Source organism: Mus caroli, unplaced genomic scaffold, assembly GCF_978045245.1.
Source record: "Mus caroli unplaced genomic scaffold, Mus_caroli_1 scaffold_9, whole genome shotgun sequence".
NCBI classification, from domain to species: domain Eukaryota; kingdom Metazoa; phylum Chordata; class Mammalia; order Rodentia; family Muridae; genus Mus; species Mus caroli.
In genome coordinates this window covers 76385697-76403203 of record NW_028227264.1, presented here as the reverse complement: position 1 = coordinate 76403203, position 17507 = coordinate 76385697, and the positions used below count along the sequence as shown (strand labels likewise).

General features: G+C 48.5%; 1 protein-coding gene across 1 annotated transcript; it reads right to left on the bottom strand.

Moving 5' to 3' along the window:
- Nucleotides 1-628: 628 nt before the first annotated feature.
- Dnmt3l (DNA methyltransferase 3 like) lies at nucleotides 629-14750 on the bottom strand. Its single transcript, XM_021175177.3, is given in 12 exon segments — nucleotides 629-791; nucleotides 4371-4456; nucleotides 7271-7410; nucleotides 7783-7858; nucleotides 9608-9702; nucleotides 10640-10727; nucleotides 11717-11888; nucleotides 12716-12828; nucleotides 12910-12989; nucleotides 13877-13921; nucleotides 14148-14234; nucleotides 14630-14750. Coding segments are annotated over 12 exon segments (1266 nt in total).
- Nucleotides 14751-17507: the final 2757 nt, after the last annotated feature.

Genomic DNA, 17507 nt, shown 5'->3' with positions numbered 1-17507 from the left:
ATGGTTAATCAGGATTCACTATATACTTCAAAACTGACCAGTCCACACTTCCCAATGGATTTAGCTTCATTGGAACATCAACTGATAAGGGCTGTTGGGAACCCACTTCTGCAAGCTCCCATTGTGTTAGGACAACCCAGCAGGCACACATTCTGCTCCCTAGGTATACACTTCTGGCAATGGTTTGGAGTGTTTTGTGTAGCAACAGGGAGGGTTCAATCGTCAAAGCGAATAGCAGGTGATGAAGGCTATATGCCCATAGCAGGGCAGCAGGAATTTAAGGTCTAATGGCAATGTCACCACTGTGACATACAGAAGAAAGGTTTCAGTCTCACACACCACACCTGAAAGAACACTACCAGTAACAATCCTATGATATATTTGAAAAACTTCACAACAGGTACACACAGTTTCAGAGGAGCATGGCAGGTTATCCCACCGGGAACTTGTACAGAGCTGTAGGCACCTCCCACCCCCCACAGTGAGCTGCACAGAGGCATCCTGGGAATCAAACAGGAGAGAAACCCAAGGCCTGAAAGCAAACCAGAGAAAACTGCAGAGGGAAGAGACCTTAGGAAGAAATCTGCCCTGGTTCTAGGAAAGACTTTCATCTTATGGTGATTCATTTCTAAAGAGGAAGTGAGTTTTAAGAAAAATACTTGAAGTACTCTCTCAGGGGGAGAAGGCAGTTCTTCACCAGGAGGTCAACTTTCTGGGCGTCCAGCTTGCTTCTGGTCCTGACTTGGGCTTGCAGATACTCTTCTTCCTTTGGGGTCAAGGGCACATGCTTGCTACCAAGGAAAGAGTCACCTGTTAGAAATGCAGCATTGGATTGGGTGCTTGGGAGCGGGGGTGATGGTTTGGGGGGGGCACAGAGCCTTGAGGCCCTCACAAGGTGAAGGGGTTGCCTGTGGTCTCTGGGGACCCTCAGGAGGACCTAATGGTATCTCCACATCTTGAAGCAGAAGAATAAATGGCCCTACCTGACTCTGGATGGATTAGGAACAGGCAGGGTTTCCAAAGACTAAACCTCTAATATCGCTCCCTACACCCTTTCTCTTTCAAGATGCTGTCTCACTGTGTGGCTCTGGCTGGCCTCGAACCACTGAGCAGACTTTTAACCACTGCTTCTGCTGGGGTTAAAAGCAAATGCATGTGTGCTAGCACACCCCAGGTGAGATTTTCAATCTTTGATCCAGTCCAGCATGTTCCCTTTCTGGTGTGAAGAGGAGAGAGCCTAGAAGCTGTCAGGAAGGGATGTGAGCCATCCCAGGCAGTAATCCACACAGAGAAAGAATAAAGATCAGTGAGCTAGCCAGGCAGGACTACCAGTGGAAGGAGGGGGCATCAACCCACCCACAAAACATTCAACCCCAAATTTGTCCTGCTTACAAGATGCACAGGGATAAAGAATGAGCAGAGACTGAGGGAATGGCCAACCAATGACTACCACAACTTGAGACCCATGCCACGGGAGAGAGCCAACTCTGGACTATTGATGATCCTCTTCTGTGTTTACAGACAGGGACCCGGCATAACCGTCTCCCGAGAGGCTTCATCCAGCAGCTGATGGAAACAGATGCAGAGACCCACGGCCAAACATAAGGTGGAGCTCAGGGAGTCTTGTGGATGAGAGGGGTAGAACTGAGCAATCCGGAGGGGTCAAAGACACCACAAGAAGACCAACAAAGGGGCTGGTGAGATGGCTCAGTGGGTAAGAGCACCCGACTGCTCTTCCGAAGGTCCAGAGTTCAAATCCCAGCAACCACATGGTGGCTCACAACCATCTGTAATGAGATCTGGCGCCCTCTTCTGGAGTGTATGAAGACTGCAACAGTGCACTTACATATAATAAATAAATAAATCTTTAAAAAAAAAAAAAAAAAAAGAAGAAGACCAACAAAGTCAACTAACCTGGGCCCATGGGGTCTCACAGAGACTAAATCCTAGCATGCAGGGGCTGGACCTTGTCCCTCCCCATCTGTAACAGATGTGCAACTTGGTCTTTATATAGGTCCCCTAACAATTGGAGCACAGGCTATCTCTGACTCTGTTGCCTGACATTGGACCCTCTTCCCCTACCTGGACTGCCTGGTTAGGCCTCAGTGGAAGAGGATGTAATTAGCCTGTTGGGACCAGATGTCTCAGGTGGCATGGTACCCAAGCAAGGCTTGCCCTTCTTTGAGAGAAAGGAAGGAGGTAATGGGGGGGGGAGGCGGGGAGAATTTGCAAGTGCGGGACTGGAAGGGGGGCTTCAATTGGAATGTAATGTGAATTTTAAAAAACATGGAAAAACAAATCAGTGAGACCCTGCAAGTGTGTGCACACGGTTCCCAGGAGGCCTGACACAAGCCCAGCTCACACTAAGTGCTTCAGCTCTTGGAATTTGTAAGCTTCATCCTGGAGTCCCCCAGCTTTGAAGATGAAATACCTAGCATCCTCTTTCTGTATGCCCTGCCCCTGGCGGAGTTAAGGACCATCTCTTTGAGGGCAGACAAAATGGCATATCAGAATACACTGTCATCCACTTTTCCTACATCCCACCTTGCCTTCACGTGCATGAGTGTCCATGACCTTGGCAAGATGACTCCTACATCAGTGGGCAAGTGTCCTTCACCTCACTGTGAAATTACCCTGAAAGCAAACAGCCTTCAGTTTCCTTCAGGAGCCAAGTGACCATAAGTATTAGATGCAGGTGCACATGGCCTTCAACTTCCTTTGGAGGAAGCAGGCAGCAGGGCTAGAGAGATGGCTCAGCAGTTAAGAGCACTGGCCATTCTTCCAGAGGTCCAAATCCCACCAACCACATGGTGGCTCACAATCACCGTAATGGGATCTGATGCCCTCTTCTGGTGTGTCTGAAGATAGCTACAGTGTACTTACATATAATAATAAATCTTTGGGCCTGAGTGAGTGGGACCAACCAGAGGGAGCAGAAGTCCTAAATTCCATTCCCAACAACTACATGAAGGCTCACAACCATCTGTACAGCTACAGGGTACTCATATATATGAAATAAATAAATCTTAAAAAAAAAAAAAGCCGGGTGTGGTGGTGCATGCCTTTAATCCCAGCACTCAGGAGGCAGAGGCAGGCGGATTTCTGAGTTCGAGGCTAGCCTGGTCTACAAAGTGAGTTCCAGGGCAGCCAGAGCTATACAGAGGAAACCCTGTCTCGAAAAACCAAAAAACAAACAAACAAAAGCAGGAATCTCAATTCAGAAAAGAGATGGGATGCTGGGGAGAGGGAGGGGGGAGTGAGGGGGTGATGATGCATGCATTTAATCCCAGTACTTGGGAAGACAGAAACAGGGGTATCTCTGAGTTCAACAGAATAAGTTCCAGGACAGCCAGGAATATACAGAGAAACTCTGCTTCGGAAAAACAAAAACAAAACAAAACAAAACTACAACCGCAACAACAACAAAATGAACAAAACAAAAGAAGAAGCTGTCCCTACAAGTTCCAAACCTGGCAGGTTCCCGTGGTGGGCAGCTCAGAAAATGAGGGGAACAGCCACATATCCTAGGATTGGCTGCACCGTGATGATTAACTCTAAAGCATGTTTGTTACGGATGGCCTGTATGAGACACGCCTGACAGGCCCAGGTTGGCAGGAGTGGAGCCTGGCTCCTTTTGCAGATGGCTAAGCTCACACACTATCCCTCTCCTATTCTGCTCCTATCCCACAGTATCTACCGGGAGGCGCTGCAGACAGGAGACAATACCTCAGAATCGTCCAAAAAGAATGCTTGAGAAAGCCAGAACCCTTCCACTCCACCTCAGCATTCAGGTGAGGGAACCTGGGGGTACCTGACTGGGAAGAGTGGCTAGGAGCCAGGAGAATGCTGGGTTGGAAGAGGTGGGTGGGAAGTTTCCAGAAACTCAATGTAGGACAGGAAAGGACACGACTTAGCATTTTTCAGAAGATATAGTTCAAACTGGCTCAGTCCACCTGTGCACATCTGTAAGCAAGTGGGCGTCTGTGTGCGGGTGTGTGAATGTGTTGCAGAGTTGAGTCACCATGTATGAATGGTTATGAGCCTGCATGTGCATAGGGCGGGGGCTTCAAAAGGCGGGGGGGGGGGGTAACTGGCTTACACAATTTGAGAAAGAGCCCTTAGGCCCATGGCTAGGAGTCTGGACTTTCTCCTGAGGACGAGGGAACTCTTGACCAGTTTAGGGGCATGATCAGGAGGAAGTGAGTGATCATAACGAGTGTCCTTCAGTCCACAGGGACACCCTGAGAACCACTGTGTTCAGCGTGGTGGTAGACAAGGGGTTTCTCAGATAGTCAGGTAGAACATGGTTCTATTAGAAAGCAGTTTCCTCTGCCTCCAAATCTTCCACATCCCCCTGCCCTGAGGAATACCTCTTCAGCCCTGGAATGTTGCTCCACACCCGCATAACATTCTGGTAGTCTCTACCACGGACATCCTGGAGGGTCACAGCCTCTGTCTGTAGGAGAAGAGGGGGCCGTGAGTCAGCATGACACAAACGCAATCACCTCCCATGGGGCTCACATCATCCACAGGCCTAGGTTTTTTTCCTTAAATAACTACAAATAAGTAAAATCTGGAGACCACTTTAATCAACTCTATAAAATTACCTTTTCAAATTCATTGAAATGAATTATATTTTAGGGTAACATAACTTTCCAAAACTCTGAAAAGTCAGAAAATTGCTAGCCAATGGTGGTGCACACCTTTAATCTAAGCTCTTGGGAGGCAGAGGCAGGCAGATCTCTAAGTCTGAGACCAGCCTGGTCTACAGAATAAGTTCCAGAACAGCCAGGGCTACACAAAGAAACCCTGTCTTGAAAAAACAACAAGAACAAAAAGACAACGTTGAGCCGGGCGTGGTGGCGCAAGCCTTTAATCCCAGCACTCGGGAGGCAGAGGCAGGCGGATTTCTGAGTTCGAGGCCAGCCTGGTCTACAAAGTGAGTTCCAGGACAGCCAGGGCTACACAGAGAAACCCTGTCTCAAAAAAACCAAAAAAAAAAAAAAAAAAAAAAAAAAGACAACGTCTTCATAGGCTTCAAAAGATTTTTTTCTTTTTTTCTTTTTCTCTTTTAAAGATTTAGTTATTATATGTAAGTACACTGTAGCTGTCTTCAGATGTACCAGAAGAGGGCATCTGATCCCATTACAGATGGTTGTGAGCCACTATATAGTTGCTGGGATTTGAACTCATTACCTCTGGAAGAGCAGTCAGTGCTCTAACTGCTGAGCCAACTCTCCAGCCTGAGATTTCTCTTTCTTTTTTCTCTCTCTTTTCTTTCTCTTTCTCTCTCTCTCTCTCTCTCTCTCTCTCTCTCTCTCTCTCTCTCTCTCTCTCTCTCTCTCTCTCTCTCCTGCTTCTGCTAGGATTAAAATCAAAAGCATGTGCCACTATGCACATGCAGCTCAAATTGTTTTTTTAAGCTGCTCCAAACAATAGTTTTATAGAATTCTTTCACCATAAAAAATATTTTCATGAACCAGATTCAACAGAGAAACAAAAACTTGACAAAGATCCCAAAAAAAAGAAGAGAGAAAATAACAGATCAAACTCCTTTCACACCTATCAATTCTAAAGTCCTAGCTTTAAAGATTTATTTATTTATTTATTATATGTAAGTACACTGTAGCTGTCTTCAGACACACCAGAAGAGGGGGTCAGATCTCATTACAGATGGTTGTGAGCCACCATGTGGTTGCTGGGATTTGAACTCAGGACCTTTGGAAGAACAGTGAGTGCTCTTACCCACTGAGCCATTTCGCCAGCCCAGGTCCTAGCTTTAAAAATGTTAAAAGAATAGCACACTGCGGGCTGGAGAGATGGCTCAGTGGTTATGAGCACCATCTGCTCTTCCAAAGAACTTGGGTTCAATTCCCAGCACCCACCTGGCAACTCACAACTGTCTGTAACTCCAGTTCCAAGGGATCTGACACTCCCACACCAATGCACACATAAAATAAAATTTTTTTTAAAAAAGCAAGCCAGGCGTGGTGGCACACGCCTTTAATCCCAGCACTCAGGAGGCAGAGGCAGGCGGATTTCTGAGTTGGAGGCCAGCCTGATCTACAAAGTGAGTTCCAGGACAGCCAGGGCTATACAGAGAAACCCTGTCTCAAAAACCAAAAAAAAAAAAAGGCAAGCATACCATGGCCAAGTAGGTTTCCCTGGGAATGCAAGGATAATTTATTCCTAGCAGTTCTAACCAAATTTTATTATATATATATATATATATATATATATATATATATATATATATATAAAATCACACATACATATATGTATATGTATATATAATCACACATACATATATACATATATGTATATGTATATATATAAAATCACACATACATATATACATATATGTATATATATATAATCACACATACATATATACATATATGTATATATATAATCACACATACATATATACATATATGTATATATAATACATACATGTAATATATAATATATAGAAATAGAAATATAAAAACATATAATTATATTTTATATTATTTTTATTTTTATATATTTATGCATATTTATATTTATATATTATATACTTATATTTTATATTATTTTATATTTATATTTTATTATTTTATATTTTTATATTATATGATAAGTATATAATATAAAAATAAATATATACTAAAAAAAAATATATATATATATAATATATATATATTTGCTATGAGGTGCCCAGGGAAATTCTCTGATGCCTATGGGTCCCCACCTCCTCGACTCCCACAGTAGGTTAAGTACCCCAGCCTTGGTTGTATATCCTTCTCAGAGCTGAGGGGCATGACAGACTTCCTCCAAAGCCTAGCTGTCTCTTACCTCCTATATCCAAGACTGGCATACCTCACGCTCTGTAGCTATGCCCCCAATGCGGGGCCAAGTCAGTGCTGGAGAAAACTGACCACTGTTCCCAAGGTCAGCGTTCAAGTGACTGTTTGGTGTGAATGCTCTCACACGTGTGAGTGTGTGGGGTGGTGTGAGCAGATGTGCTGTGTGTGCAGGGCTGAGAGAATGAGTGGACATCAATCTAGGTGGGTGTGACCTGTGCACTCTTTACTGAGTGGTGTCGGAAAGGGGGCTGTCCTTCAAGGCTGTATGTCCCTGCAGGGACCAGTGTCTTTCCTGAAACTCTGCAATCTGTGTGTCAGGTGCCTGATGCCCTCTTTGTAAGCCCTGCACACATTAGGGCAGCAGAGGCCTCAGGAGTGAGAGTCCCAGACCTGGGATAAAGGCTAAGCCCCTCCCTACTCACCTGAAGGAAGCGGGCAGTTGTCTCTTGGTCATCCTCAGTCATCAGTAGATTGTCCATAAATATCCAGAAGAAGGGCCGCTGACTCTCCTGGCGAGGCAGTGCATACTGCAGGATCCGGTGGAATTGGAACATGTACCAGCCTGCCAGTGAACCAGGGAGAAGACCAGTTCATATGGGCAGGGCTGTGGGGAGGGCCAGGTCAGCCTCTGTGAAAGCTGGGTACCTCTGCTCTCCCTCTGTGGAGATGGGGGAAAGCCACTATCCACCTTAGTCTAGAACTCACCCAACAGCACCCTGAGCACGTGCAAGTTCACCTGGCAGTTAAGAGCCCAGGGAAGGGGCTGGAGAGATGGCTCAGAGGTTAAGAGCACTGGCTGCTCTTCCAAAGGTCCTGAGTTCAATTCCTAGCAACCACATGGTGGCTCACAACCATCTGTAATGGGATCTGATGCCCTCTTCTGGTGTGCATGAAGACAGCACAGCAACAGTATAGTCATATAAATGAAACTTACCAGGACAGCGATCACAAGAGCTGCCTAGGGGCTGCGTCGAGCCGTACACCAGGTCAAAGGGGCCCCATTTCTCCACCTAGGGAACACACACAGGTGGCTGAAAGCCAAATGCTCCCCTACTGGTGACCAGCATCAAGGCCTCTAAACCCAATCATCTCCCCAGTGACATACCTTGTGGGTGACCCAGACAGACCTCCTAGTTGAGCCTTTGAGCCCACATGGGCAGCAAGACTCTCAGGACAAGCCCATACAATGGTAGCTCGAGAGCACTCCCTATCTGAGATTCTTTCTCAGATAACTTGCTCTTTAAAAAGGGCCAGCCCTGGAGGGAGCACATAAACTCATTTAGTCTAAGAGATTCATTCCCATATCCTTCTGGGAAATCACTGGCTGTGCCAAGAGCTGAGCAGCTGGGAGCAGACAGTAGGGTGGAGGGTGGACACTGTGTGGTGGCCATAAACAATCCCCACTTAGATCAGATGGGGTCACTTCCTGGACATGTAAGAGAATGAAAGAACCAACCTCAAGTGCAGACAAGCCAAGAGTCTTCTGTTTGTACAAGCAGCCCAAGACCCAGAACTTCATAATGGCTCCTCTAGTCTTGGACCTTCCCTCTCCCCACTTCTCCCTGCCCCTCCCCCTCTTGGTTCAAGACAGGGTTTTTCTGTGTAGCCCTGGCACTTTCTTTGTAGATCAGGCTGCCTAGAACTCACAGATGTTCCTGCCTCTGCCTTCTGAGATTAAAGGCATGTGCCACCACTGCCTGACCAGCCCTGGACATTGTCTTTAAGAAAAAGTTCCTAATAGCTGGGTGTGGTGGCACACGCCTTTAATCCCAGCACTTGGGAGGCAGAGGCAGGCAAATTTCTGAGTTTGAGGCCAGCCTGGTCTACAGAGTGAGTTCCAGGACAGCCAGGGCTACACAGAGAAACCCTGTCTCGAAACAAACAAACAAACAAACAAACAAGAAAAAAAGAAAAAGTTCCTAAGATGCCCACAAGTGTTCCCCAATCTAGGCCCCCAACTCTCTTGGACCCTCCCACTTCTCTCAGAGTAATGGACTGCCACCCAGATGGCTCCTGTGCTCCTTCTCTGTGCCCCAACTTCTTTACCTGATATCTGATGTTCACCTAGGGTCCTACAGAGCAATGACTGGCTGGGGTCTAGCCAAAAGTAGACAGGATTCTGGGTTAAAGACCAACAACCCAATTGTCTGTATAAACAGACCCTAATGCACTGGCCCCCTGCCTGCATGCCCACAGGCAGAGAGGAAGAGGTCCCACCACAGGGTCAAGACAGCACCAGATTGGTGTTTGGAAGGAGTTTTCAGACAACTGTCTGCCACTCAGCTCAAGACTTGCAACTATGAGAGGGTGGGGTGGGGTTGAACACCCTCCGCCCAGTCATGTCCCTATCATAGGCAGCAGAAACCAGCCACATGGATTTCAAGATGTTTGGCTGCTTGCCCTGATCAGGGCTGAGGACTGAGGGCTACACAAAGGCCATAGAAGCATTCCGTCCCTACCTCCCACTGTGAGGCATGGTGTGTGTGTGTGTGTGTGTGTGTGTCTGTGTGTGTGTGTCTCTGTGTGTCTCTGTGTGTCTCTGTGTGTCTGTGTGTCTATGTTATTACACCCAGGCTGGCTCCAGCCAGGACCCATGCTGGTCGGGAGACCTCCAGCAACATGCTGCTCCCTGCAAGCTCCACCCTGCCCCTCCAGGCCCCCCTCCTACTTTGCCCCTTCTGCTAGGCCCTGTAGTCTCTCCCAATAACACACCCACCCCCTCCTGGGCAGTTCATCCACCCACCCCTGCATCAACTCACGTCTCTCCTCACGACATTTGTGACATCTTCCACGTACTTCAGCGTTCCTCCCCCAGAACCAGAACCGCTTTCCAAAAAGCCCAAACTCTTTAGTACTGGGGGGAAGGGAAGGGAGGAGAGACAAGATGGATACAGTAGATGTGGGCTCTGTCCCCAGAGTGGGGATCTATTATGACAGTGCAATTTCCCAGCTATGGACTAGCAGCTTGATCGTTTCAGCAGCAGAACCCAAGGGCAAGCTTCCTGAGCGTTACTTGATGAATATGAAGTAATTTGTTGCATTTCTGAGTCATGCTCTCGCTCACTTGCTTAGACAACCAGCCAGGCTGGGGACCCACAGTGCACGTGGGTTACCCTCAGACTCGAGAACGAGAGCTTGATCAAGTCCAGCCCTTGCTAGGTGTTCTTAAAGCGTAGTGATACAATTATAGCTATTACATAGGGCACTTGTAACACATTGTGGGGTCATCATTGAACCCACGGCTGGTATCCTAATTGTGATATGATTTAGCCAGAGACCAGAGCACCTTCGGGGCTTCTGTGTTTGCTGGGAACAGGGGGGATCAGAGCAGTCTGAGGGACAGGATCCCAGGAGAGGTGACCAGGTTGGGAAGTTCAGGAAGGTGGGGGGTTGGTGCTGGGGGAACATGTAAGTATAAGAGAGGCAGGGCTACTTCCTCATCAGCAGGCTTCCCATCGACCCTTGCAGGCTTGCCCCTCCCTATCCCTGCCTCCTCCTCTGGGGCAGAAGGATCCCTACCTGGGTCCCTGTTCTCCAACCCTTTCGCCCTTTCTCTTGCTTGGGCACACAGTTGGGAGATTTTTTTTTTTTTTCTGGCAGTCATATGCTCTCCTGGGATACTCGGTTCTCTCAGCTCAAGGAGTCTGAGGAGGAGGTTTTCTATCACTGATCCCTGCTTCTCATTTCAGATGCCCAGTGATATCCTTAGGGCCAGGCAGAGAACACCAAAACACTCTGGGGTCCTCCCATCCCCTGTTCTGGAGAGCCATTTTTGATGTGACTCTACTCACCTTTATCAATATTCCCAAAAAGGCTCAGTACCCGCACTGGCTGTCTCTTCCATGTGGACACTGTCTTGTATATCTCCATAGGGCCTGCCTGAGAGAAAGCAGAGGAAAAAGGAAGAGAGAGAAAACAAGAGGATGTATGCTGGTTGCCCAGTGAGCGCTCTTATAGTTAAGTGACCCCGAGACAGCTTTTCCCTGGATGCTCGGGACTCGCTTGCAAAGGCCGGGCTGGCCCCGTTGTAACCAGTGCAGTTCCTGGAGGCCAAGCCCACCCACTCTAGGTCTCTTGCCTGGACCCCCACAGATCTACAAAGAGAGGCAGGCAGGATTTCTCTGAAGTTAGAAGATAAAGGATTCCCCTCATGCCTGGCAGTGGTGGCGCACACCTTTGATCCCAGCACTTGGGAGGCAGAGGCAGGCAGATTTCTAAGTTTGAGGCCAACCTGGTCTACAAAGTGAGTTCCAGGACAATCAGGGATACACAGAGAAGCCCTGTCTCAAAAAATAAAAAAATAAATAAAAATAAAAATAAAAGGATTCCCCTCAGAGGACAACTCTGTACGTCTCCAAGGACTCCAGGAAAGCAAAACCATTCCACAGCCCAGGAATCTGAAATCCAGGTAACACCAGGGCTGGTAGCCTCTGAGGCTTCAGGAAACTGTCCCAGGCCTCACCTAGCAACTGGGCTCAGCACATAGTGGTTCCTATTGGCATCGTGGTACCAAAGCCTCCATCACTAACTACATGGTTTTTTCCTGTGCATCTCAATCCCCCCCCCAAACTCCATCTCTTACAAGGATACCCTCCATTTTATGCAGTGTCCACAGCAATTTAAGTGCTCTCTTTCATCTCAAGCAGAGGATCAGAAATTCAAGGCCATCCTTGGCTACATAGTGATTTTGTGGCCAGCCTGGGCTACCTAAGATCCTATCACTAAACATCAGTGACACTTGCTCTCTAATAGGAGAATACCAAGGGACTTTAAGGCAAAGCCTCAGCCCCATCCAGTGATGTGCACACAGGATGCTAGCCTACAGCTGGTGGCAGATCCAGCCCCTCCCCCACACCAGTTGTCCTTACTCCCTCTTGATCATGGAAGGCCTTCAGCTGGTGCCGCCACCTCTTGCGCCTCTGCAGGAGTCCACTCCGTGAGAAGGGCAGGCACAGGAAGCAAACCCAGCAGGCCATGGCATTGATCCGCTCTGAGGTCCCTGGGCCCACCAGGATATCCACACACTCGAAACAGTAGCATCTAGAGTCAAACAGGAAAAATCACCATGACCCAAGTCATACTGCCACGAGGGGACCGCAAACCAGGACAGCACCTTGTTCTGGAGGGAACTATCTGTCTCTCTCTGGCTTTGCTCTTAGTGCTGGCTGAGTGGGGCTGGCTGCAGGCTGGAAAAGAGACTCAGCAACAGAATGTGGGAGGTGGGTGTGCTAGCAATGGCGGACTTCAAAACCCTTTAGTCTTTCCACAACTTGGAAGCCTGCACACACATTTTTAAGGTCTCTGAGGATAAAAAAGATGTGCAAGAGCAGCTGACTGGGAAGGAGTAGCTGGCCGGGAAGGAGCAGCTGGCTGTAAAGGAGGCAGGTAGAAGTCAGGGCTGTAAAGAGGAAGAAATCCAAATGGACAGAGCAGGGAACCACCATGGATGGAGCTCAGGACAGTGGCTTAACAACGAAGGGTGAGCCGGGTGTGGTGGTGCACGCCTTTAATCCCAGCACTCGGGAGGCAGAGGCAGGCGGATTTCTGAGTTCGAGGCCAGCCTGGTCTACAAAGTGAGTTCCAGGATAGCCAGGGCTATACAGAGAAACCCTGTCTTAAAAAACCATTAAAAAACAAAACAAAACAAAACAAAACAAAACAAAACAACGAAGGGTGAATGAGCTGCCTATTCCCTGGACCCAACATATTGCTTAAGAACAGAGGGAATGTCTGAATGGTGGCTGCTGTGCTTGTGAAGAAAGGCATCCCAGATGTGCATCCTTCAGCACCTGCCTCCATGTTGGGGGTGTGTGTGGTTCTTTTGGGAGCTTTTGGGAGGAGCAATAGGAAGTTAGGCCCTGCCTCACCTGGTACAGTCGGGGCTCTCACAGATGAACAGGGTACCCCCGGAACAGCAGATGGTGCAGTAACTCTGGTGTCCATCATCATCGTACAGGAAGAGGGACTCCAGGAACTTATCCTGAGTGGGGAGCAAAGGCTGAGTGTGTGATGTCCCTTCTACAGTGCCACGTCACGACAGTCCCACTACCTCCCTGCTCACCTTACATGGGGCACATATCCCCCCCTCAAACAAGGGGTGCTGAGTGTACACCTGGAGAGTTCCGCAGCAGAGGCAGATGTCTAGAGAGAACAGAGGGGAAAGCTGGGAGGAGGCTTAGCCAAAGCAACCCGAAGATCCTGAGGGAGATGTGGGATGACCCGGCAGGGATGTGTCAGGGTCATAGACCAGAAGATTTAGTGGGGAAACAAGATGCCCCAAATGAAATGTAGACCAAATCCCAGATGGCTTTTTGCAGACTTGGCATGGTGAGGCTAAAATCCCCATTGAAAGCCAAGGACCCCCAAATCAGCCGATCCAGAGAAATAGATCATTGGCCAGGGAGCTCCGGAGTGCCCGCTAATGGATGCCTTTCTCTCTTTCTCACAAAGATACGTGTATCTCAAAATGGCTTCAACTTCACTTAGGATACTCTGATTCTTTCACTTCTACCTCCAGAATGCAGAGATTACAGGCTGTGTCACCACACCCAGTTTATAGGATACTGGGAATGAACCCAGGGCTTCCGGCAAGGTAAGTGAACACTTAGCCTAGTCACAAATTAGATGGTAGTATGGCTGATGTAGATACAGTTTTGAGGGGAGGAATAAGGGGTTGGAGACAGGTTTTTTTTTTGTGTGTGTGTGTAGCCCTGGCTGTCCTGGAACTACCTTTATAGAGCAGGCTAGTCTCAAACTCAGAGATCCTCCTGCCTCTGCCTCCTGAATTCTAGGAATCACGTGCGAGCCACCATGTTCAGCCCAAATATATATATATAAATAAAAAAATTCAACTATGAGCCTTAAGTGAGTCTGGTGCTGGGGTAGGGGAGGTGGGGGTGGGGAGAGGACATCCCATGGGTACCAGGATTGTTCCCCACTTTCTGGGATGGCTGAGTGAGGCTGAAGGCAGTCTTTCTGGCAGGGCCAGCAACTGTTTTTCTGGGTCACAGGTAAGTGTGCAAACTCACCTTCAATGCTCCGTCGGTTCACTTTGACTTCGTACCTGATCATCTCTGCAAGAGAAAAAATAAGTAAGTAACCCCTCGTCTCTCTCCAGGCTCCTCACTGGAACACGCACAGAAAACTCGGCTTCTGATGTGACTGGGACTCTTCCAAGTGTCTGCTCTGCTGGGGTGGGGGTGGGGTGTCATCCTGAATGATGCAGGAACATTCCTGTGCATTGCCTAACTCTAAGGGCCAGATCTAAGAGATACGTCCATTACTTGGGTAGGGTCTTACCTCTGCCTGTCGGGGGTGAGGAGGGGGACAGAGGCTCTTTGCAGTCTTCCAGTACCATATCCACATTGTCCTCCTTCAGGGCTGGGGCTGGAGATAGAGAGGCTGTTATTACAGGGAGACCTCAAAAGGGACACAAGATACATGCAGGAAAATAGCTACCGGTGGCCAATACAGGGGTCAAGGGAGCCACTAGAACTGCCCAGCCAAGCTATGGTGATATCTCCTCATCCACTGGAGATTAGGGGCTGCAACATTAGCTTTGAGGTACCTGGTAGGAGCGGGTGCCCTATGGGGTACCCTTCATCCATTCAGTCCCAGACAACGTGTTTTTGGGTGGCCCTGCCTCCCCTCTGCTCCTGGCTGAATGTCTAAGACACATATTCCTGCTTTCTAGTGACAGTCCAGAACCCCATAGGATCCTTTGGAACAAGTGGAGGCAAAAGTAGAAAGGAGAGAAAAAGAAAAAGGCCTGAGGATCTCACAGGATTTCAGCCATTGCTCTTCCAGAGGACTGTCAGCGTCAGGGCTAGAGCTGTCGGAAGTCTCCAGGTCCAAGGTTTCAAGGGTCTTAGAGAAAGAAGAAGGTGTCTCCCGGGAACCCATTGATGTAATCGGCTAGAAGGGTCTGTGTCCAAGGGATGGCGGGTATGACAGCAGGGTCGTCAGAGCCCTAAAACGCGACGAGAGAGGTTGAGAGGAGGGTGTGTCCGTTCTCTGAGGGCCTCGTGGAGAATTTGGGGAGGAAGAGAGAGGGCTGGTTAAAAGGGACCTTACCGTAGGTAGGGATGAGGACGTAATGCTGGATGGAGCCTATGAGGGCCTGGGATGATGGGGTTGAGGGTGTGGGGGCAGGCACTCAGGGGCGGGTCTTAAGGAGCCCAGCACGTGAGGGGAGGAGTGGGGGTGGGGTAGGTGGGGGCGGGGCTGAGGGGGCTTAGGAAGCCTTGTGAGTGGGAGAGGGCTTCAGGAAAGGGTGGGGGAGGGAGAGAGTTCTGAGGAGGGGTTATGGAGTTCTGTAGGGCTCGGGGCTGAAATGGGGTAGGGGTGGGAGAAGGGAGGCTCTGGGCCTCACACATTGAGGTTAGAGAGCTGGAAGGTAGGGTTCCTGATTGTGTGAAAGGGGGATGGGTTGGGCAAGGGAGCAAATGACAGAGGGTGGATGGAGGAGGGGTAGGAAGAGAGTCTTGGGTGGAAACAAAATCGAGATCAGAGTAGAATGTATAGGTCCACAAAGTTGACGTGGTACCTGTAGGTAACCGGAGGGAAGACCTGCCAACCTCTTGAAAAGTACTTAATCAATAATCCTTCCTATTCATGGCCAATAATCCCTCCAGGAGACCACAGTGGCTGGCCTCATCCAACAGCGGTTTTAATGGAGGGCCAAGATGTGGAGAGACGCAGGTAGCACAGTTCTTCTGACTCCAGGCTTTGATTGGCAGGTTCTGAACCACAAGGTTCAGTATGGAAGTCACTGTACAGTGAAAACACCGGACTGCTCACCTCAGCCCAGTGTTCCAGGCCAGCGCCAGGGCCTCCAAGTCCTGTGGCGTGAAGAACTAAAGAGAGACTGGGCAGATTGCAGGAAGACAGCCAGGTCCCTTGTCGGAATCTCAGTGTCAAATAGGGGCCTTGAGACATCGCGTTTGCCCAACCTGCTAGAGAACCCCCACACGTCACTGCACACCCATGGCCCCGTGTATGAAACTGGAGAAACGTCTGTTTTGATATTTGGCACAAGCTACATGCTTCTGCCATTTCCACCTCTCCTGCAGCTGGGGGCTGCCCCGGTTTTTCCTGGGTTTCTACTTTTTCCTCTTTTTTTTTCTTCCCCTTTGGTTAAGGTTCCACTTATTCCAGGCTGATCTGGAATTCAATCAGTAATCAAGACGGATTTGAGTTTCCCCTCTCCCTGCCCCACCTTGATAGTGCTGAGATTACAGGTTAGAAACCTCCCGACCCATGGGTGTGGCCCAAGGAACTGCGGGCCTCCGCCGACTGAGTTGTCACACAGACCTCGGTTTATTTGTAACTTTTGGGTTGCTCCCCATCCCCCCACCCTTCACCTAACCCCACACCCCTGAGACATGGTTTCTTTATGTAGCCAAGGCTGCCCTGGGAACTCATTATGGAGTCCTGACTGGCGGCTCAGAAATCTGCCTGCCTCTGCCTTCGGAGGGCTGGGATTAAGAGTGTGCTTCGCAACTTCCTGAGTCATTTGGGTATTTTAAAAAATGCCCTGCAGGAGGTTGGCAGTCTTCTTCCATTCTTTTTCTTACTGATTTGAAGGTTCTTTTTGTTAAAGATACTAACATTCTCATGTAAATGTTGGAAATATTTTAATGCTCCCCCCCCCCCCCTTTTTGAGACTGGTCTCATTGTATGTATCAGGCTGGGCCGCCTGGAATTCGCACCTTTGCTTCCTAAGGGCTGGAATTGAAGGTATGTGCTACCACACCCGGCCCTGTTTGTTTTTTAAGATTGGGCCTCGCTCTGTAGCCTAGGCTGACCTTAAATTCATGGCAATCCTGCCTCTGCCTACTGGATTGTGGGATTACAGGTATAAGACATCACACTCAATATCACTAATGCCTTTTAATAGTTTGGCTTTTTTGGTTGTTGATATTTTATGTGGAAACATTTTGTATTAAGACAGACCTATTGTTTTTTTAAAATATATTTTTAATTAAATTATATTTATTTGAGTATATATGTGTATACATGCACTTGCCTGGCATGTTATACATAGTAGTCAAGTTCTGAAGAAGAAAAAAAAAAAAACCAAAAAAACAAAATGCTGGATGGGGAAAGGTGCTTCCCCTCCCCCACCCCCACCCCCCCAAACCCTAAAGACCTGAGTTAAGTCCATGAAACCCACACAGTGGAAGGAGAGAGCCAACCAACTCCCACATTCTGTTCTCCTCTGACCTCCAAGCACATGCACGCGCACACTCTCTCTCTCTCTCTCTCTCTCTCTCTCTCTCTCTTTTTAAAATCCTGTGTTGAGGCTGGAGAGATGGCTCAGCAGTTAAGAGCACTTTTACTGCTCTCGCCGAGGTCCAGAGCTCAATGTTAATTTAGCCGTAACTATTTGATACGTCTAGGTTGAGAAACAGCTGGATTTTTAAGATGCTAAATCCAGGCCGTGGCATGCCCTTCCTTTTCTTCTGAGAAAATGTGAGTTCTAGCCATACGCTGTGGTCCAGCTACTTAGGAAGCAGAAACAGGCCCACCACGGTTGGGGCACAGGAGTCAGGGCCAGACTGAATTACACTGTGGGATTCCATTTGAAACAACAGGACTTTGGCTACAGCTCAGCTAGAGATGTCTGTCAGGCAGCAGGCCCTGGGTTCAACCCCAGCA